At 42.9% G+C, this 23,120-nt stretch overlaps 1 protein-coding gene across 1 annotated transcript in view; it reads left to right on the forward strand.

The window, feature by feature from the left end:
* The first annotated feature begins 1,010 nt into the window (after positions 1 to 1,010).
* The window catches only part of psma1 (proteasome 20S subunit alpha 1), a 57,951-nt gene continuing 35,841 nt past the window's right edge, over positions 1,011 to 23,120 (forward strand). The window contains exon 1 of the mRNA XM_039738864.1: positions 1,011 to 1,120. Coding sequence (XP_039594798.1) covers positions 1,118 to 1,120 — 3 coding nt within the window. The 5' untranslated portion in view covers positions 1,011 to 1,117. The remainder of the gene's footprint in view (positions 1,121 to 23,120) is intronic.

The following is a 23,120-nucleotide window of genomic DNA, read 5'->3' on the forward strand; positions in this document are numbered from 1 at the left end:
TCCTTGCTAATCCTTTCCACTTCCTGATTCACTGTCTCCACATCATCCAACCTCTTCTCTCTCTCGTTCTCTTCATTCATTAACCACTCAAATTACTCTTTCCATCTGCTCAACACACTCTCCTCACTTGTGAATATGCTTCCATCTTTATCCTTTATCACCCTAAACTGCTGCACATCTTTCCCAGCTCGGTCCCTCTGTCTAGCCAATCGGTACAGACCCCTTTCTCCCCCCTTAGTGTCCAACATCTCATACAACTCATCATACGGAAATTAGGAAAGGCGCTATATAAATAGGGAGGCATGGTGGCGCAGTGGTAGCGCTGTGCCTCGCAGTTAGGAGACCTGGGTTTGCTTCCCTGGTGCTCCCTGTGTGGAGTTTGCATGTCCTCCCCGTGTCTGCGTGGGTTTCCTCCCACAGTCCAAAGACATGCAAGTTAGGTGCATTGGCGATTGTAAATTGTCCCTAGTGTGTGCTTGATGTGGGTGTGTGTGTGTGTGTGCCCTGCCCGGGGTTTGGTTCCTGCCTTGCGCCCTGTGTTGGCTGGGACTGGCTACAGCAGACCCCCGTGACCCTGTAGTTAGGATATAGCGGGTTGGATAATGGATGGATGGATGAATGGCTATATAAATAAAATGTATTATTATTGTTATTACTGTGGTGGGCTGGTGCCCTGCCCGGGGTTTGTTTCCTGCCTTGAACCCTGTGTTGGCTGGTATTGGCTCTAGCAGACCCCCGTGACCCTGTAGTTAGGATATAACGGGTTGGATAATGGATGGATGAATTATTGTTATTACCAAAAACGTAAAAGAAACGTAGCCCACACATTTAAATCTAATAATTATTAATTTAAATATTAATAGACCAGAATACTAAACAACGAGATCGATTAAATGTAACAAGGCCATTCCCTCGTACGGCTCAAAACCCTGCAGCGCAGAGTTGACGGTGTGAATCTGAGCGCGTTGCCTTTATCCCCTCGTTTAAAGAAAGCGCTCATCTATCGATCGTGCCGCTCTCTACTGCCTATGCCTGGCCCGGCTTCAGGCGTCCGCAAGACAGAACTAATCGATCGTGCAGTGCAAAATCACTTCATCAGGTTCCGGTAGCGGGAAACATGGTGAGTCTAAGTGGGAACCTCGATAATTGCTGCGTTTAAGTCACTAAGCAGGCAGGTTGTGTTTGTCAGAGGATGTCTTGAAGGGGTCCCTCTCTTGTACTATCGCTCGCTTTTTGCTGGGGCTGATAAACGTGTCTTTTTAAAGCGGTAAGAGACGAGTGGGGGATGGGAGAGTGAGTAAGCGTTTGCTATTGAGGGGCGCCTTTAGTGAAGCACGCGAGTGTGTGAAATAAAACAGAAGGTTACTGATGAAATGTCTTCAATGGGTACTTGTTACGGGGGGCTTTGCTATACGCAGGTGCACATTATTGCGTTGGTTGACGATTCGCCTCGGCAGTTAGTGATTTGGGCCTAGGCGGTGTCTTTAATAAAGACGGGAGGAACCGAGCCAAGAAGCTCAAGTGCTGGGAGATCTCGAGTCACAACAGGACGATTTTACACCAATATGTTAATGGGCTGACCAGACAGATTTGTACCCGTTTTGTGTTTTACTGAGGCGGGCGCCGTGCCACACAGCCGCTTTCACTTTCCATTTCGGCTAATGACGAGGCTTTGGAGGAGACAAGGCTGGCGGTGTTTGTAACGGGCATCGGGAAAGGCGCCTGTCATCGAGAAGCATCCACAGTGGGGTCTGTTAGCTTGGGAAGTTGTGTTCCGTTCGGCCAGCCCACTTTCATTTTGTGAGGTGGATGATCGCTCAAATGAATGGGTTTAATGTGAAAGATCTTGAAGTCTAAAATACCAAACCTACAACAGACAGACAGAAGGAGTGGAGTGATTTATACACAGACACACATGTATCTGGAGGTGTCCCCTGTGTTTATGAACCCTTAACCACTCGCACCATTTCTCATCTCATAAGTACTCACGCGGTGTACTTTTGCACCAGTATTAAAAGGGCTATTTATATGCACACTGTGAGATTGTAATAAAAAACTTTGCAATAATGTTAAATTGTACATGTTTTTAATGTAATTTAATACCATAGTATGACACAGTCCAAGACAGGGGTTTTCCCAACTCAAGTCCTGGAAGGCTCCAGTGGTCACAGGTTTTCATTCTAACCCTTTTCTTAACTGGTGATTTGTTTTAACGGCCAATTAACTCCTTTTCCATTCATTTTAAATGACGTACTTTTTAAAGATTTGTTCCCCTGAATTTCTTCTTCGTTCCTCTGAATTGCTTCTTTTCTTTCCTTAAATGGCACCCAAACAGAGCCAACAGAAGACCACCTAAGTCAGGGCCTCAAACTCCAACCAGTTGCTTCATTAGGCAGCGATTCTTGTCGTTAATTAAACCCGTTCTTTAGTTCCGTGGCTTGTTGCTGCTCTCGTTGTGTAATAGAATACACATCCGACATTGTGGATTTTCTCTTTTCTAAGAGCACGGTTAAAATGTTTTGTGGACCTGGGCAGATCAACATTCCTGAGACCTTCACCTTCCTTTATTTTCCGGTATTCTATGGTAGACACAGTTTCCTGGTCATGTTTTGGTTCATTTTGTCTCTCACTATTGTTTGGCTGACAATTAAGGGGTCCGAGTCTTCAAGAGCAAATCAATTAAAATGAATTCAAAAGAAGTTAAGTAGCAGCAAAAACAGGTCACTAATTAAGAAAAGGGTTAGAATGAAAACCTGTAGCCACTGCGGCCCTCCTCCAGGACCGGAGTTTGACACCCCAGGTCTAGGACTATCTGAGAAATACACCTGATCCACTTCTCCAGTGCTCATTCGTCACTGCAGGATTTGCACATGGATCGCATTTTGCTTAACGTCTCACTACAATCTTCTCTTCTCACTAAACGTGATTAAAGTGTTTAAAAATTATGAAGGGATCTTGCCATCCCCGGCGGCTTCGCCCGCATATTGGTAAAGCAGGACAGTGACGACGCCCGGCCCAGCTCTCTAATCCTGACGTCACTCTTCCCCCTCCCCTCAGCCCGCAGCCTCTGTCTTGGATTAGCGCGAATATATCGCTCCTGCAAGCGAACTGTGATCCTTAGCACAATGAGAGAAATCACAAAATCAACCGGTTTGTTCAAGCAAATTATAGAAAAAAAAAAGATCTAAATCCGATCCTAATCGCTAACTAAGCGGAGTTAAGTTTACGCCCCTTGGCAGACACGTGAGTGAGGAGGACCCCGCACCCCCCTTCCCGCAGCCCTGTGAGTCTCTCTCGGATTCACGCTAATAAATCCGTACCATAAGCGAACTCTGATACGTAGCGTGATGAGAAAGTTGCAAAATCAACGGGATGTTCAAGCAAATTATATATAAAAAAAAAAAAAACGATCTAAATTTGTTAAGTAGTTCTCTTGTGAAAAGCGGACAGACATACAAACGGGTCTAAAAAAAACTATACAAAATTTGGCGCTTGGACCACGAAATTTTTAAAACCGTTTGTTAGCGAGCCCCCTATGGGCCAAAGGGGTAACCTACATTCCAAATTTCAAGTCCCAAGTCCTCATCGTTCGGGAGATTTTGTGATGAGTGTGTCAGTGGTATTTGGCTTATAGATTAGCCCAGTGGATCGAGACTGTTAATTTATAATGAGTTCATCAAGAACACGGGGACACAGTTGGAAACTTGTTAAGGGTAAATTTCACACTAACATTAGGAAGTTTTCCTTCACATAGAGAACCAGAGACACCTGGAATTATCAACGAAGTAGTATGGTAGACAGTAAGATTTTAGGGACTTTCAAAACTCCACTTGATGTTTTTTTTTGGAAGAAATAAGTGAACAGGACTGACGAGCTTTGTTGGGCAGAATGGCCTGTTCTCCTCCAGATTGTTCTAATGTACAGTGCATCTGGAAAGTATTCACAGCGCTTCATCACTTTTTCCACATTTTGTTATGTTACAGCCTCATTCCAAAATTGATTAAATTCATTTTTTTCCTCAGAATTCTACACACAACAGCCCATAATGACAACGTGAAAAAAGTTTACTTGAGGTTTTTGTAAATTTATTAAAAATATAAAAAATGAGAAATCCCATGTCCATAAGTATTCACAGCCTTTGCCATGAAGCTCCAAATTGAGCTCAGGTGCCTCCTGTTTCCCCTGATCATCCTTGAGATGTTTCTGCAGCTTCATTGGAGTCCACCTGTGGTAAATTCAGTTGACTGGACATGTTTTGGAAAGGCACACACCTGTCTATAGAAGGTCCCACAGTTGACAGTTCATGTCAGAGCACAAACCAAGCATGAAGTCAAAGGAATTGTCTGTAGACCTCCGGGACAGGATTGTCTCGAGGCACAAATCTGGGGAAGGTTACAGAAAAATGTCTGCTGCTTTGAAGGTCCCAATGAGCACAGTGGCCTCCATCATCTGTAAGTGGAAGAAGTTCAAAACCACCAGGACTCTTCCTAGAGCTGGCCGGCCATCTAAACTGAGCGATCGGGGGAGTAGGGCCTTAGTCAGGGAGGTGACCAAGAACCTGATGGTCACTGTCAGAGCTCCAGAGGTCCTCTGTGGAGAGAGGAGAACCTTCCAGAAGGACAACCATCTCTGCAGCAATCCACCAATCAGGCCTGTATGGTAGAGTGGCAAGACGGAAGCCACTCCTTAGTAAAAGGCACATGGCAGCCCACCTGGAGTTTGACAAAAGACACCTGAAGGACTCTCAGACCATGAGAAACACAATTCTCTGGTCTGATGAGACAAAGATTGAACTCTTTGGTGTGAATGCCAGGCGTCACGTTTGGAGGAAACCAGACACCGCTCATCACCAGGCCAATACCATCGCTACAGTGAAGCATGGTGGTGGCAGCATCATGCTGTGGGGATGGAACTGGGAGACTAGTCAGGATAAAGGGAAAGATGACTGCAGCAATGTACAGAGATATCCTGGATGAAAACCTACTCTAGAGCGCTCTTGACCTCAGACTGGGGCGACGGTTCATCTTTCAGCAGGACAACGACCCTAAGGACACAGCCAAGATATCAAAGGAGTGGCTTCAGGACAACTCTGTGAATGTCCTTGAGTGGCCCAGACTTGAATCCGACTGAACATCTCTGGAGAGATCTTAAAATGGCTGTGCACCGACGCTTCCCATCCAACCTGATGGAGCTTGAGAGGTGCTGCAAAGAGGAATGGGCGAAACTGGCCAAGGATAGGTGTGCCAGGCTTGTGGCATCATATTCAAAAAGACTTAAGGCTGGAATTGCTGCCAAAGGTGCATCGACAAAGTATTGAGCAAAGGCTGTGAATACTTATGGACATGTGATTTCTCCGTTATTTTATTTTTAATAAATTTGCAAAAACCTCAAGTAAACTTTTTTCACGTTATCGTTATGGGGTGTTGTGTGTAGAATTCTGAGGAAAAAAATGAATTTAATTCATTTTGGAATAAGGCTGTAACATAACAAAATGTAGAAAAAGTGATGCGCTGTGAATACTTTCCGGATGAACTGTATATCCATAATGGCTAACATGATACAACACCCTGCGCTGCTGCTTCTTTCGGCTGCTCCCGTTAGGGGTTCCCACAGTGGATCACCTTCAAGAGGAGACTGCTGGAGAGATTACATCTCTCAGCTTGTCTTGGAACGCCACAGTATCCCCACCCCTCCCACCAATCCCAGAAGAGTTGGAGAAGGTGACATGGAAAAGGGATGGATGTCTGGGCTTCATTTGCTTAGGCTGCTGCCTCTGTGAACTGTCAGAGAATGAATGAATGGATGGATACAATATACTTCACTGTTGATGTCGTTTTAGTGTGGCAAATGAATGAATGGCCATGATAGTGACGAAGTAATTTGGATTTGAAAAATACCAAACTTCTTCAAGCCAAACCATTCAATTTTGGTTTTGTCAGACCCAAGAGTTTTTGTTTTTTGCTGTCTTTTTAGTCCTTTTGGCAAACTCTTAAGTGACTTCATGTGTCATCTAGTCACTTTAGATTTCTGGAATGTTTTGTTTGTGGTTGTCCATCTAGAAGTTTCTCCCATCTCCATGCAGGTTCTCTGGAACTCAGCCATCAAATTCTCGGCCCCCTCTCTTACTAAGGGGCCTTCTCCCCTAATTGCTCAGGTATATTATTGTAAAACTAAGAATTCCGAGTATTTCTACGCACAGAATGAGAATTGAAAGATGGGAGTCGGGTAAAACTGAAAACTTGGAGCCATAGTGGGAATCTCCAGTCAATTCCTCTAGAAGTGGCCACTGCCTTGGTGCTCCTTCAAAAATCAAGCAGTCCTATTCTCACAGGTTCAGGCTGACACGGCTAAGGTGATGCGTTCTCCAGTTTACTCCATTCATTGTCTGTCCAGAGTTTAGCAAAAGCCAGCACTGCTTATCGGAGCTGCTTCAAGAAATTGTGCCTCAAAGCAGGTGCGTGGTGGAGTCCTCATTATTAATTGAGGAAAGATTGTGTTTCATAAGCTGGAAGATCTCCATAGGGTGGCACACCAGATGCAGCTGAGCCTTGAGCTGAGTGTGTTCGAGTAATGTCGACATCAGAGAGCGGAGTGAGTCTCATCCATTACAATTTATTGCATTTTATATTTGACTTTCTGGTCGGTTTCGCTTTAGAGGGTGACTTCAGTGGGTCAGTTTTGTCAGTTGATGGTAGTTACTGTAGCAGGTTGGTTGGGCTCCCGATGCCAAAGGGATTTTCAAAATGGGTTAATTTATCGAATTGATCAGACATTATTTTTCCATTTGCATCATAGAGGTCTTGAGTCGGTACTAAAATTTCAGCTTTGGTGTTGGTACCAGCTTTTGGACTTCAGTAGCCAAACAAATAATGGATAACTCCAAAATTTTCCTGTCTTGCTTAAGCCTCCTGGCTGCACAGCCCTTTCTGTTCTGAGACACTCCACACCGCTTGCCTTTTAAAATCCCGATCACGTCAAAGCAACGGGTAAATTGGAATGGGGGTTGCTACTTTGGTAGAGGGAGTCTTTTACTTGGATTGGCTAGCCCAGCACTGAGTCCGCTGTGGAATGGCCAATAGGGGGAGGCAGCTTGATGGCCGAGGTCTCCAGGACTCTGAACCAGTCAGAATCCTATTATATGATATCGTCTACTGTTGAATTCTGCTCTGACTTGTACTATTTCTATTGCACTATTATATTGTATTGAGGTTTACTTGTGTTCTGTTCTGTGTATTGTGTTGTATTGACCCCCTTCTCTTTGACACCCACTGCACGCCCAACCTACCTGGAAAGGGGTCTCTCTCTTTGAACTGCCTTTCCTGAGGTTTCTTCCATTTTGTTCCCCTACAAGGGTTTTTTTTTTTTTTGTCTGCTTAGAGAGTCAAGGCTGGCGGCTGTCAAAAGGCAGGGCCTGTTAACACCCATTGCAGCACTTCTTGTGTGATTTTGGGTTATACAAAAATAATTTGTATTGTACTTCAAGGTTGCTTTATTTTGTTCTGTTTACACAAGCAAACATGAAATTTGCCTGCTCAGTTGCATCTAATAACAAGACCGAAAGGAAAGAAATGAAACAAATCGAGACAGTTTGATTGTGCATATTTACACAAAAATGGTTCCAGGATGGATATCAAACTGTAATCATTTTCTCTGGTATTCCTTATTAAAAAGTCGTATGGCACGAGGAAGAAAGGAATTTCTGGGGCGATTTGTGTGGCTTTTCAAAGCGACTCTCCTTCCTGGTTTGTTGAAGTTCACTTCTCCATGTAGTGGATGTGTGTCGTCAGTCGATGCCCAGTCTCTTTAGCGTTGTCCACTTGCCAGATCATCTCCATCAGCCCCAATAACTTTAGCTGCATACTTAGTAATCTGCTGGAGCTTATTTTTTTTTTTATTTTGATTTGTCAGACCACTAAAGCAGGCAATGAATCAGAAAGTGATGACAGACTGAATCAGACTGCGATTAAAGGGCAACATGAGGTCTTTGTCTACTTGAAATAGTTTGAGATTACAGGGTAGAAATAAGCACTGATTGCATTTGGAGGAAATTTTTTTTGTATTTACATTCCAGTTAAGATTGCTTTATGGTTAGTTCGTAAGTATTTATATTCATTCAATATTTCTACCTCCTGCCCCAAAACAACAATGGATGAACATACATGCATACATCCATCCTCCAACCCGCTATATCCTAACACAGGATCACGGGGGTCTGCTGGAGCCAATCCCAGCCAACACAGGGCACAAGGGCACACACACACACCCCAAGCACACACCAGGGACAATTTAGGACTGCCGTTGCACCTCACCTGCATGGCTTTGGACTGTGGGAGGAAACCCACACAGACACGGGGAGAACAAGCAAACTCCACGCAGGGAGGACCCAAGAAGCGAACCCTTAAGGGTCTCAAAACTGTGAGGCAGCAGCACTACCACTGCGGCACCAGCCGATCTTGGTGAACATACAGATTTCTTAAATTCAAATATCACTTATTTGGTCTTTTTTACATTTAGAGTCAGAAAGCTTTTATGACACCTGTTTACCATACCATCCACTTGATTTATATAGGGGCTTTCATCCTCCCCAGATATTTCAGCCATCATTAACTTCGATATATAAAATGTTGTGCAACAAATGTGATAGGTGTGTGTGTGTGTATGTGTGTATATATATATATATATATATTTGCCATGTGATTAACTGGCGCCCTGTCCAGGGCTTGTTCCTGCCTTGTGCCCCATCCTAGTTGGGATGGGCTCCAGCACACTCTGGCAACAAAAACAACATTTATTTCTACAGCACATTTTCATACGGATAACGTAGCTCAAAGTGCTTTGCATGATGAAGAAAGATAAAAAAAGACAAAGTAAGAATTCAAATAAGAAAACACTAATTAACATAGAATAAAAGTAAGGTCCGATGGCCAGGGAGGACAGAAAAAAAAACTCCAGAGGGCTGGAGAAAAAAATAAAATCTGCCGGTTTTCCAGACCATGAGACCACCCATGATCAGTCCTCATTGTATTCAGGGTTCTCATGGAAGGACTCGATGATGACGGTCACGTGGACTTCTGGCCTTTAATCCATCAATGTAAGGACATCACGGTGCTTTGATCAGGTGGTGGTGGTGCAGGTCGCCACCACAGAAAACTGGAAAACGAGCAGAAGAGAGAGTAGGGGTTAATACGGATTATGGAGCCACCATGAATAGTAATGATAATTAATTGAATATACAGAGCATCAGGATTAAACTAAAGGAAGTTATGAGAAAGCCATGTTAAAGTAATGTGTTGTTCGCGGTTTATTAAAGTGCTCCACCGTATCAGCCTGGTGAATTCCTATTGGGAGGCTATTCCAGATTTTAGGTGCATAAGACCAAAAGGCAGCCCACCTCACCACTTCTTTTAAGTTTAGCTCTTGGAATTCTAAGCAGACCCTCATTTGAAGATCTAAGGTTGCGATTTGGAGTGTAAGGTGTCAGACATTCTGAAATATAAGATGGAGCAGATTATTGAAGGAAATTGTAAACCATAAGCAGGATTTTAAAGTCTATTCTGAATGACACAGGTAACCAGTGTAGTGACATCAGGACTGGTGTGATGGGCTCGGATTTTCTTTTCCTATTTGAGATTCTAGCAGCTGCATTCTGCACTCGTTGCAGTCGATTGATTGTCTTTTTTTTTGGTGGTCCTGAGAGGAGTGCGTTACAGTAATCTAGTCGACTGAAAACAAAAGTGTGAACTCGTTTTTCAGCATCTTTCAATGATATTAGAGGTCTAACTTTTACTATATTTCTTAAGTGAAAAAATGCTGTCCTAGTAATCTGATTAACTCTTTTAGGGCTAATTTTTTTTTTGGTTCTTATCTCCCAGGGCTGAATATTTTTCCAAAAACTAACATTTTTTAAAATAGAACACAAAGCAATTGTTTAACATATCAAATCAACAAAAAATATTTACTTTTGACAAATGTTCCTGTCTTGCATGTTGTATGAGCCTGCATACTCTATGATTTCACATACATATCACATACATTTTACACAGCAAAGTCTGATGTTGCTCAAAGCAGCCAATTTCAGTCATTGCCACATTGCACTGCTTACAATACGTGTTGCTTTGGTGCCGAATTTTCAATTGTCTGTTGCTGCACTTTCTCACATACATTGTTAGTGTGTACTGTAAAGAGACAAGTCACCCTTTTGCCATTGTGCCATTCCACTGCCACCAAGTTTTCTGCCCGCATGAAAACCGTATTGTCACCTCTTTTCATCTTCTGAAACTTTATGAACTTTATGAACGGCATTATAGCCTGGCTCACCCCATGGGATTTGCTTCTGTTTATTACAAAAGTGAACAAAACTTTGCAGCAGCAGCACGTACCTATCACCATGCTGCATAACCTGTCCAAAGCCACCAGGGGACAAAGCACGTTTGGACCAATGCTCCCTGAAGTTATATCACCAGTTCTGTCCCATCTCTATTTGTAATACCACAGCACGCTTCATCTCGTCTTTTGTTGTGGGTTTACACTTTGAAAAACGAGAATGCGATGCAAATGCAGCCCGTGATTCAAAAAATTTCTCTGCCTACCTGTTTATCTCGTCTGACGGTAGCTGAAAAGCAGCATCAGGACAGAGCAGCCTGAAGTACAGCAGCTGGTGATCTGTCGTGTCCAACAGCAAGCCACGCCATCTTGTGAAGTCCAGAAGCCAGATCGGCTCTCAACGGATCAATGTCTGTGTATATATCCCACGCGAACCTTGCTGTAGATGCATCGGCTGCGCAAAGCGCTCAACTGGCAGCAGATCTGCTGGCGCGGCATCGGCTGGTGTTTGATCAGCTGATGCCGGCTCCTCACTCTCTTGCTCGATCTCCTGATCACTGTCAATAAAATCCGATTCTGAAAAATCAGAGTCCAACTCTGCGATAATGCGCCAAACATTGTCTGCCGAGTGTTTTCTTTTCTGCACTCACTTCGCTCCCTTGTCACATGTCGATGCCATCTTGCCATTGTTTACATTTCGCAACTCACGCACACGCTAGGATTAGTTGGAGTCAACGAGTCTGGAATTCCTCCAAGCACAGAGTGAATGTCTGTGACGTGACAGTGAGATTTGCCGCCATTAACAGCTCATTATCGCCCTCTATCCCTGGATGTCGACTTTAGTCGACATTCGCCCTCAACCCCTCCTGTCGACAAAAGTCGACATCCGTCCTAAAAGAGTTAATATGCGATTTAAAATTCAGGTCAGAGTCAATAGTTACCCCTAAATTAACTCTGTCTTGACTTTTAATCCTAGTGCATCAAGTTTATTTCTAATAGCCTCATTATATCCATTATTGCCAATCACTAAAAGTTCAGTTTTCTCTTTGTTTAGTTTGAGAAAATTACTACTCATCCATTTAGAAACACAAGTATGACATTGTGTAAGTGAATTAACAGACGTGGTTTAGAAAATGAATGACTGACCAAACTTCTTCTTCTTTCGGCTGCTCCCGTTAAGGGTTGCCACAGCGGATCATCTTCTTCCATATCTTTCTGTCCTCGTCATCCTGCTCTGTCACGCCCATCACCTGCATGTCCCCTCTCGCCACATCCATAAACCTTCACTTAGGCCTTCCTCTCCTCCTCTTGCCTGGCAGCTCTATCCTTGGCATCCTTCTCTCATTATACCCAGCATGCATCTCTCCTCTGCACATGTCCAAACCAACACAATCTCGCCTCTCTGACTTTGTCTCCTCTAAAACGGCTAAAAGAAATTTTCTTCAAAATCCTTGGTAGGGATGGTGTGTTCAGTTAACCTCCTTAGCATTACGTTTACCCCTAGAAAACCGAACCCAAAGCTTTTAATTTTTTTTCTTCAGCAAAAAAAAAAATTTATTTCCCGTAACAGAACATGTAAATACCCAAACATCATCGTAAGATACAGCAGGAAATGAATGTTGAATGTCTCCACTACTGCAGATTTAGCACACAGTTTTGAAACGGCCTGACATCGCAGTCGGAGGCTGTACAGCATATGTTTTTCTCTGAACACTTTACTAATATTTGTACTGCTTTTTTGCGCATAAGAGGCGAGAATGTCACTGCCTGATTTGCATAATCAACACACCTGTTTTGTTATCCTAGGCTATCACAGCACCAGGCTTAGTGACGTCCACATTTCCTCGACACAAACCTTGTCAGTTGCCGCTTTGTGAGCAGTGCTTAGGGGGCTGACATCTTTCTTGCCCTTACACTTGATTGCAGTCATTTTGCCTTTTTTTGCTGTGCAGATACTACAGTGGTGTGAAAAACTATTTGCCCCCTTCCTGATTTCTTATTCTTTTGCATGTTTGTCACACAAAATGTTTCTGATCATCAAACACATTTAACCATTAGTCAAATATAACACAAGTAAACTGCAGTTTTTAAATGATGGTTTTTATTATTTAGGGAGAAAAAAAATCCAAACCTACATGGCCCTGTGTGAAAAGTAATTGCCCCCTTGTTCAAAAATCACCTAACTGTGGTGTATCACACCTGAGTTCAATTTCCTGATTACTGCCACACCTGTTTCAATCAAGAAATCACTTCAATAGAAGCTGCCTGACACAGAGAAGTAGACCAAAAGCACCTCAAAAGCTAGACATCATGCCAAGATCCAAAGAAATTCAGGAACAAATGAGAACAGAAGTAATTGAGATCTATCAGTCTGGTAAAGGTTATAAAGCCATTTCTAAAGCTTTGGGACTCCAGTGAACCACAGTGAGAGCCATTATCCACAAATGGCAAAAACATGGAACAGTGGTGAACCTTCCCAGGAGTGGCCGGCCGACCAAAATTACCCCAAGAGCGCAGAGACGACTCATCCGAGAGGTCACAAAAGACCCCAGGACAACGTCTAAAGAACTGCAGGCCTCATTTGCCTCAATTAAGGTCAGTGTTCACGACTCCACCATAAGAAAGAGACTGGCCAGAAATGGCCTGCATGGCAGATTTCCAAGATGCAAACCACTGTTAAGCAAAAAGACCATTAGGGCTCGTCTCAGTTTTGCTAAGAAACATCTCAATGATTGCCAAGACTTTTGGGAAAATACCTTGTGGACTGATGAGACAAAAGTTGAACTTTGTGGAAGGCAAATGTCCCGTGACATCTGGCGTAAAAGGAACACAGCATTTCAGAAAGAGAACATCATACCAACAGTAAAATATGGTGGTGGTAGTGTGATGGTCTGGGGTTGTTTTGCTGCTTCAAGACCTGGAAGGCTTGCTGTGATAGATGGAACCATGAATTATACTGTCTACCAAAAAATCCTGACGGAGAATGTCCGGCCATCTGTTCGTCAACTCAAGCTGAAGCGATCTTGGGTGCTGCAACAGGACAATGACCCAAAACACAGCAGCAAATCCATCTCTGAATGGCTGAAGAAAAACAAAATGAAGACTTTGGAGTGGCCTAGTCAAAGTCCTGACCTGAATCCAATTGAGATGCTATGGCAGGACCTTAAAAAGGCGGTTCATGCTAGAAAACCCTCAAATAAAGCTGAATTACAACAATTCTGCAAAGATGAGTGGGCCAAAATTCCTCCAGAGCGCTGGAAAAGACTCATTGCAAGTTATCGCAAACGCTTGATTGCAGTTATTGCTGCTAAGGGTGGCCCAACCAGTTATTAGGTTCAGGGGGCAATTACTTTTTCACACAGGGCCATGGAGGTTTGGATTTTTTCTCCTTAAATAATAAAAACCATCATTTAAAAACTGCATTTTGTGTTTACTTGTGTTATATTTGACTAATGGTTAAATGTGTTTGATGATCAGAAACATTTTGTGTGACAAACATGCAAAAGAATAAGAAATCAGGAAGGGGGCAAATAGTTTTTCACACCACTGTATGTCGCATCTCACAACTTCTAGTCTTTATGTATGTCAGACTTGGCAACTGCAGCTCCTCATCAGGTCGCATGTGAAATTTACCAACTGCATGCTGACCTTCGGGACAGTCGTGTTTTCCCCATTTTGTGGTGGCCAATAGTGTGCTGCCTGACGAAACAAGTGCTGTACGCCGTATGAACATGTGGCAACTTCAATGGTAATTTCTTCCTCTTTTTTCCCCCCACATTCTGTTGTGTTATGTAAAACACGACACATCAGACAGACGCGCTTCTCTTCAGTTTGTGAGGTCCAAAATGCTTGTGTTCCTTATACCTTGATAGTAAATTACAGTTTATGTATTGTACTTCCAGATGAGCATTCATTGGTTGTCAGATGTCACGTATAAAGATTATATCATTGTGACCAAAGACCAAATCAGCTCTTATTTTTCTCTAGGGTGGCGTGGTGGCTCTGAGGCGAGGGATCTGCACTGGTAATCAGAAGGTTGCTATTTCAAATCCCGTAAACGCCAGGAGTGACCCTACTCCATTGGACCTTTAACCTGCAATTGCTCCCTCTTGGGTATGACGTTAATCGGCATCCAGCCCTCCAATCTGCAGGGAAAAACCTGGGGTTTGGTGGCAGAATTGGCACTCCAGCCAACATAACAAACCTCCCACTGTTCCATTCCATCTGAACTAGTGTGGCACTGAGGTGTCACCCATCGCATGGCTGCACTCTGGTCCTAATCTGGGGATCCTGAGTTGGTTTGTCATGGGGCATGCTCCTTACCTCGGGGTGTCTTTACTCAAATTTCGGCAAGATGGTGTGGTGGTGTGGCTTAACAAGTGAGGCTTTGGCATACTATGCCAGGCAATGTGAGTTCATGTCCCATCTGGGGTGTCTTTGCTCAGATTTAGACAGGCATTGTGGTGTTGAAGCATCATGAGGACAGCTTAGGCTTCGTAAGATGTGGTTTTGTGTTCTGCATGGGTGGCCTTTCCTCAAATTAAGTCAACCAGTGTGGTGTACTGGTCAAGCTGCTGCACTTGCTGGTTCAGTTCCTCCTTTTGACTTGCTGTGACCCTGAGCGAGTCGCTTTACCTGCCTGTGCTCCCCTCTGAGAGCATTTGTCTCTTATTCTACTCTTGTCCCTACAGATTTTATTTATTATTTATTATTTTTTCTCCAGCCGTCTGGAGTTTTTTTGTTTTTTCTGTCCCCCCTGGCCATTGAACCTTACTCTTATTCGATGTTAATGTTGATTTATTTTGTTTTATAATTATGTCTTTCATTTTTCTATTCTTTAATATGTAAAGCACTTTGAGCTACTGTTTCTATGAAAATGTGCTATATAAATGTTGTTGTTGTTGTTGTAGTTTGCTGTGCATAAAAAGTTTCTGTCAAATATACACTAACAGTAGGGAGCCGCCATTCTGCAGCATTTTATCAGTACAGACTCTGCATTTACAGTACGGGCAGACGAGGCGACCCCATCAAAGATGCGCATTTAGTCTGAGGCTGTGATGGAACCTAGCCCTTTAAACTTTTTATATATAGTGCCTTTCGGTAGTGAGTCTAACCCTATTGTGCTTCACGGTTGTTCAGTTGTAATTCTTTCCATTAGATACTTTATTAATCCCAAGGGGAAATTCACATAATCCAGCAGCAACATACTTATAAAAAACAATATTAAATTAAAGAGTAATAAAAATGCATGTAAAAACAGACAATAACTTTGAATAATGTTAGTGTTTACCCCCCCGGGTGGAATTGAAGAGTCGCATAGTGTGGGGTCTCCTCAGTCTGTCAGTGGAGCAGGATGGTGACAGCAGTCTGTCGCTGAAGCTGCTCCTTTCTCTGGAGATGATCCTGTTCAGTGGATGCAGTGGATTCTCCATGATTGACAGGAGTCTGCTCAGCGCCCGTCACTCTGCCATGGATGTCAAACTGTCCAGCTCCGTGCCTACAGTAGAGCCTGCCTTCCTCACCAGTTTGTCCCTCTTCTTTAGGCTGCCTCCCCAGCACACCACTGCGTAGAAGATGGCGCTTGCAACAACCGTCTGGTAGAACATCTGCAGCATCTTATTGCAGATGTTGAAGGACGCCAGCCTTCTAATGAAGTATAGTCGGCTCTGTCCTCTCTTACACAGAGCATCAGTATTGGCAGTCCTGTCCAATTTATCATCCAGCTGCACTGCCAGGTGTTTATAGGTCTGTACCCTCTGCACAGTCACCTCTGATGATCATGGGGTCCGTGAGGGACCTAAGCCTCCTAAAATCCACCACCATTTAGAAGTTGGAACTGAACCCGTGCTCTAACCTTTACCTTGGGTATCAAACTGGGATCCTGAGTTGATTTGTCATGTGGTGAGTTGAGGCAATGCGCTGCATCAGTGCCTGCTCCTAACCTCTCTCTCTCTCTCTACTATGCCACCAAGTCAACGGGCATTTCATGGCAGTTCAGTCGTACAGTGCCATATGCATCAGTTTTCCTTTGAAGTAAATCTCATGCAGTTCAGGTGAGTTACAGCACCTTTCACATAGGGCACTATCCATCACATGGTGCTTTACATAACAAACGAGACTTCATTTCAGGACTGACAGAAAATCTAAGAGCTTTCATTTCGCGTGTTGCTATTAATGGCTGAAGTGTCCATAAATAAGAACAACTGGACAGATCAGTGGGGTTAATGGGGAGTTTTAGAGAACATTGTGGGATCTTTAGGTTGAGGACCAATTGGAATGTGAGGGAGAAGAGAGGGGTGAGATTTTGTAAAGCCCACTGGTGGAAGGAGGGCCAAACCAAGAATAGGAGCCACCGATCTGAATAATCACTCACTGAGGGCCGTCAAGCCAGTGATGCACCGAAAAGATAATTCTTGGCTGAAGTCGAATTCATTTTTTTTTTGTGTCCATTTGTTTTTGCGTCATTGCATGGGTCTTAATTTAAATTACATTTGCATGCTTGGCTGACACCTTTATCCAATGCGACTTGCAACATTTGAAATCCAAATTTTGTTTGTTTTTCTAATTGGAACACAGGGAGGTGAAGTGACTTGCTCATGGTGACACAGTGTCAGTAGCAGAATTTGACTTCACAACCTCGGGGTTTGACGTTCAAAGCTTTATCTACTACGCCACATGGCAAGTTCTGTTTAATTTCACAAGAGCATTTCCAGAAGTGATTTGTTTAACAATTTGTTAAAAAAAAAAGTACATGTTTGGGGAATTGTAAGCTAGGTCTGTGTATTTGCAAGAATACAATACGTATCATAACACAGGGGTTACGATTCAATATATTGTGATATATTGCAATACTGTAATGAAGGTCTTCTTCTTTTAGCTGCTCCTGTTAGGGCTCGCCACAGCGGATCATCTTCTTCCATATCTTTCTATCCTCATCATCCTGCTCTGTTACACCCATCACCTGCATGTCCTCTCTCACCACATCCATAAACCTTCTCTTAGGCCTTCCTCTTTTTCTGTTCCCTAGCAGCTCTGTCCTTAGCATCCTTCTCCCAGTATACCCAGCATCTCTTCTCTGCACATGTCCAAACCAACGCCATCTCACATCCCTGACTTTGTCTCCAACTGCCCCACTTGAGCTGATCCTCTAATGTCCTCATTTCTAATCCTGTCCATCCTCATCACACCCAATGCACATCTTAGCATCTTTAACTCTGCCACCTCCAGCTCTGTCTCCTGTGCCACTGTCTCCAGCCCATATGACATAGCTGGTCTTACTACCGTCCTGTAGACCTTCCTTTTCACTCTTGCTGATACCCGTCTGTCACAAATTACTCCTGAAAGTCTTCTCCACCCTGCCTGCACTCTCTTCTTCACTTCTCTTCCACACTCCCCATTCCTCTGTACTGTTGATCCCAAGTATTTAAACTCATCCACCTTGGCCAACTCTACTCCCTCATCCTCACCATTCCACTGACCTCCCTCTCATTTACACACATGTATTCTGTCTTGGTGGTCCTACTGACCTTCATTCCTCTCCTCTCATATCTCCACCTCTCCAGGGTCTCCTCAACCTGCTCCCTACTATCGCTACAGATCACAATGTCATCAGTAAACATCACAGTCCACGGGGACTCCTGTCTGATCTCATCTGTCAGCCTGTTCATCACCATTGCAAATAAGTCGATCCCTGATGTAATCCCACCTCCGTCACTTCTACCGCAGACCTCACCACAGTCACACTCCCCTTGTTCATATCCTGTACAACTCTTACGTACTTCTTTGCCACTCCCGACTTCCTCATACAATACCACAGCTATTCTCAGGCACCCTGTCATATGCTTTCTTTCTCCAAATCCACAAAGATGCAATGCTACTCCTTCTGGCCTTCTCTAAACTTCTCCATCAACACCCTCAGAGCAAACATCACATCTGCGGTGCTCATTCTTGGCATGAAACCATCCTGCTGCTCACTAATCATCACCTCACTTCTTAACTGAGCTTTCACTACTCTTTCCCATAACTTCATTGCAGTACCGTAAGCAAGGTGATATATTAATTTTTTTTTAAATCTAATTTTAGGAAAACTATCATAGTATGAAGAACACACCACTATATGCATAAAATCTGAGTTAAAATAAAGTTTACTTTTTTATGCAATGAGAACAGTGGGATCTGCAACTGCATTCATCACAGTCCCTATAACTTCAGACATCATAGCAATACCTTTTGTGCATTCTGAGGAAAAAATTAACATGTTCCTATTTCACTAAAGAATCACTGTACTTTTTGATCCTGCTTTAAAGGTCCATAGTCAGCCACACTATGTTTCAAGTAGTTTATAAGAAAATAGATAGATAGATACTTTATTAATGCCAAGGGGAAATTCCCATACTCCAGCAGCAGCATACTGATAAAGAACAATATTAAATTAAAGAGTGATAACAATGCAGGTATAACAGACAGTAACTTTGTATAATGTTAACGTTTACCCCCCAGGTGGAATTGAAGAGTCTCATAGTGTGGGGTCTCCTCAGTCTGTCAGTGGAGCAGGACGGTGACAGCAGTCTGTCTCTGAAGCTGCTCCTCTGTCTGGAGATGATCCTGTTCAGTGGTTTCTCCATGATTGACAGGAGTCTGCTCAGTGCCCGTCGCTCTGCCACGGATGCCAAACTGTCCAGCTCTGTGCCTACAATAGAGCCTGCCTTCCTCACCATTTTGTCCAGGTGTGAGGCGTCTCTCTTCTTTATGCTGCCTCCCCAGCACACCACCGCGTAGAAGAGGGCGCTCACCACAACCATCTGGTAGAACATCTGCAGCATCTTATTGCAGATTTTGATGGACGCCAGCCTTCTAATGAAGTATAGTCGGCTCTGTCCTCTCTTGCACAGAGAATCACTATTGGCTGTCCAGTCCAGTTTATCAACCAGCTGCACTCCCAGGTATTTACAGGTCTGTACCATCTGCACAGTCACCTCTGATGATCACGGGGGTCCATGAGGGGTCTGGACCTCCTAAAATCCACCACCAGCTCCTTGGTTTTGCTGGTGTTCAGTTGTAGGTGGTTTGAGCCGCACCATTTAACAAAGTCCTTGATTAGGTTCCTATACTCCTCCTCCTGCCCACTCCTGATGCAACCCACCATAGCAGTGTCGTCAGTGAACTTTTGCACGTGGCAGGACTCCGAGTCATATTGGAAGTCTGATGTATGTTGACTGAACAGGACCAGAGAAAGTCCAGTCCCCTGCGGCGTCCTGTGCTGCTGACCACAATGTCAGACCTGCAGTTCCTGAGACGCACATACTGAGGTCTGTCTGTAAGATAGTCCATGATCCATGGCACCAGGAGTGAGTCTACTCCCATCTCTGTCAGCTTGTCCCTGAGGAGCAGAGGTTGGATGGTGTTGAAGGCGCTAGAGAAGTCCAGAAACAGAATTCTAAATTCATAATGCATAACATCATAGCACTGTAATCTTAACACCAGAATTAACATTTGTTTACAGTATTTCAGTAAAAAAAAAGTGCTTGTAGGATTCTTTAGGTTAACAAATTGAGAAAAAAAAAAAAATCAAACAGTGTTACATTTAAATTCAGACAGTATGTATATTAAATTCTGCCTTAAAGGTTCACATTCTATTGTATGTAGGGCCTTTTTTTTTTTAATTTTTCAATCTCTAAGTGGTTAATAAAAGAAAAAATCCAACATGATAACACTATATTTTCTGAAATCTTAAAAAAGTAACTACATCAAGTGTGCTCTCAGATTCGTTTCGTTCCCCAAACATTTGATTTTGGCATGGTGCAATTTGCAGACGGCATGGCTCATGTCAATCCCCTTAGCGCCTTCTTTATTGTGAAAGCCAAAATGAGCCCACCGTTCCACTTTGTACGCCGCGGGAGCCAGCCGGTCTAACTCCTCTGGATTCAGCCATCGGTTGTCGTGTTACTAGTCGGCTCGGTTTGTCACTGTACGATCCACGTTGTCTGCCAGATTCGCTCGCCTGAGTATTGAAAGCCTACATACATCAACCCTTATGCTATTTCCTGTCTCAATTTACGTTGTTACGTTAGCTGTTATCTTGCGATTAGGGATTTAAACATAAAATGAACTGTGTGCCTTGAATCTTTGAATGTAAACTAGTCATTAAAAGTCGATACTGTGTTTTTGAGAATCGATGCACATCAGAAAACATAATATTGCAATACTGAAGTGTATCGATATTTTTTTACACCCCTATTGTGAGCATATAATTGGACAACTTCACATGTGGATTATACGACACCAGTAATTTGAGGTTTTCATTGGTGTTTTAATTTGGTTTGCTGTTTGTTTAGTGTTGGTCAACATAGACACCCATTCTATCACAAAATGTTATCTCCATTCTGGAAGAGATCTTGAGATTAAACATTGTCTCCGTCCTCAGTATAAACTACATGGAGGTAAGCAACCGCTGTATCTTTTAGGTGGAGTATCCTCTTAACATGCACACGTACCGGTCCTGGTACATAACTACACTTGGACGACGTCACAGTCATGTGTGCATGCCCCTCTGTCATGCACCTCGACATACTACACATCAAATGAAACCTCAGCGTCTCGTCTTTCCGATGATATAAACCATTTTGACACACAACAACCACAGCACTGACACTAAATCCTTTTTTACAGAGAAGTAAATACTTTTAAGAGCTGACCTTTCCTACCTTTGACTACCTTTGAAGGCTCTCTGCAAGTCAAACATCAATATTTCCGAGCAATATTGATCTCATTCTGTCTGTAAGGCTCCAGGGAATATAATCCAGTAAAACAATTAGGTCCAAAACACACGATAGATCCTCAAAGGGACAAAAACTCCAGAAAACGTTTCTTAACTTGAGACTAGCTCCGACATTTTTTTTCATTTCTATTGTTCATATCAGACGTAATTTGTTTCTGTCAGCAATAACCATGCTAAAGCATGTTACACAGAAGTGTTAGCTTCTGATTGACACCTAAGTTGGCTAATTACGAGGGGTCTGGTGGGGTGACTGGCGCCTCGTATAGCCAACGAGTGTCACAGACAGCTGAACGATGACGCACAACTCCAAACCCTGGTAGAATCTACCAGTTTGATTGGACGCTGTGAGTGACACTCCAAACTTACAGCCAATGAGCAGCTGAGCACGCCGATATGTAACTTGCCATACCAACTTGTAAACAAAACCGATCGGAGCTACGCGAAGCTGGCATTTGTGCCAGTCTGCAGACTTGGTGCGTGGTTGTTTATTGTGATTTCACCAAGTTTTTTCGCATTTTAAATATGGATAAACGTACAGATAAACGTAAATACACTCTCGATGAAGTAGTAGAGGCATGTACGCGGCGTGACAGTGATCAATCGGACCAGGAGACGTCTGAGGCAGAGAGCGACATGTGACACGCCCTTGTGCTTTCTGCCTGCTAGGGATTGCTACAATCAGTGGCACATGGAAAAACGCTGAGCTGTGTTGTAACAGTTTGTAAAAAAATGTATATAGTTTGTGTGCATTTTATTAAAAAAAAAGTAAAAAATATAAATTTTTGGCCCATAAGACTTGTATTGACTATTTTTACATAGAAATGTGTATTTTTTTATTGTTTTTATTATTTTTATAACTAATAGAGTGACACTGTGTGTAGATATAGATTCCTTTAGGTGTAAGCTTTCAGTAGAGCCCTCATTGATATCTGTGGGTTGAAGCATTCAAAAGTTATTACACTTTTAACATACGTTCCAAAATGTGGATAATGGTCCCTCTAAAAGCCCTGGGCATGCCCACATAAAAACTGGTGTAAAAATGTCATTTTACAGGTATTCTTTTCAAATTTGAAATGTGAGTAGTCAACAAGTTATTCTGTTGGTACATAGTGTGTTTCTGTCCCCACCTACCTACTGCAGCTATAGAGGCCTTTATTTTCACAAAAAAACTTAGGCGAGAACAAAAAAAATCATTTTCATTTCTAATGTGCATAACTTTTGATCAGTCACACCTACAGTGATTCTGACTACTAAGGGTGAAACTAGAGAATGTTACCTTTACAAAGAGACCAAACATGTGTTTATACTCCAGATAGTTCAATAACAGCAATGATTCTAATTTGGAGAGGTCGAATTACAAGCGATTTAGCAAAAATGACCCCGCTTGATAAGGGGGTATTCCTCTAAGCTTAGTTTAGAGTGCATGAGGGTACGCCTACGCATAATCACTGCACAGTAACACACACTGCCCCCCCTCCATCACCCTGCATTGGATAGAAGCAGATTTAGAAAATGGATGGCTGCATCATTGTTTGTCTTTGTGGCCCTACAGTGGTGCTTGAAAGTTTGTGAGCCCTTTACAATTTTCTAGATTTCTGCAAAAATATGACCTAAAACATCATCAGATTTTCACTCAAGTCCTAAAAACAGATAAAGAGAAACCAGATAAACAAATGAGACAAAAATATTACACTTGGTCATTTATTTATTGAGGAAAATGATCGAATATTATTGTCTGCTTTTTTATTTATTTTTTTCATTTTTCATTTTTATTACTATTTAATTTTAATTTTTTTTTTGTATCAGTATACTGCTGCTGGATTATGTGAATTTCCCCTTGGGATTAATAAAGTTATCTATCTATCTATCTATCTATCTATCTATCTATCTATCTATCTATCTATCTATCTATCTATCTATCACATATTTGTGAGTGGCAAAAGTATGTGAACCTCACGGAGTAGCAGTTAGTGTGAAGGTGAAATTCGAGTCTGGTGTTTTCAATCAATGGGATGCCAAT

Source organism: Polypterus senegalus, chromosome 1 (assembly GCF_016835505.1).
Source record: "Polypterus senegalus isolate Bchr_013 chromosome 1, ASM1683550v1, whole genome shotgun sequence".
Taxonomy (NCBI): domain Eukaryota; kingdom Metazoa; phylum Chordata; class Cladistia; order Polypteriformes; family Polypteridae; genus Polypterus; species Polypterus senegalus.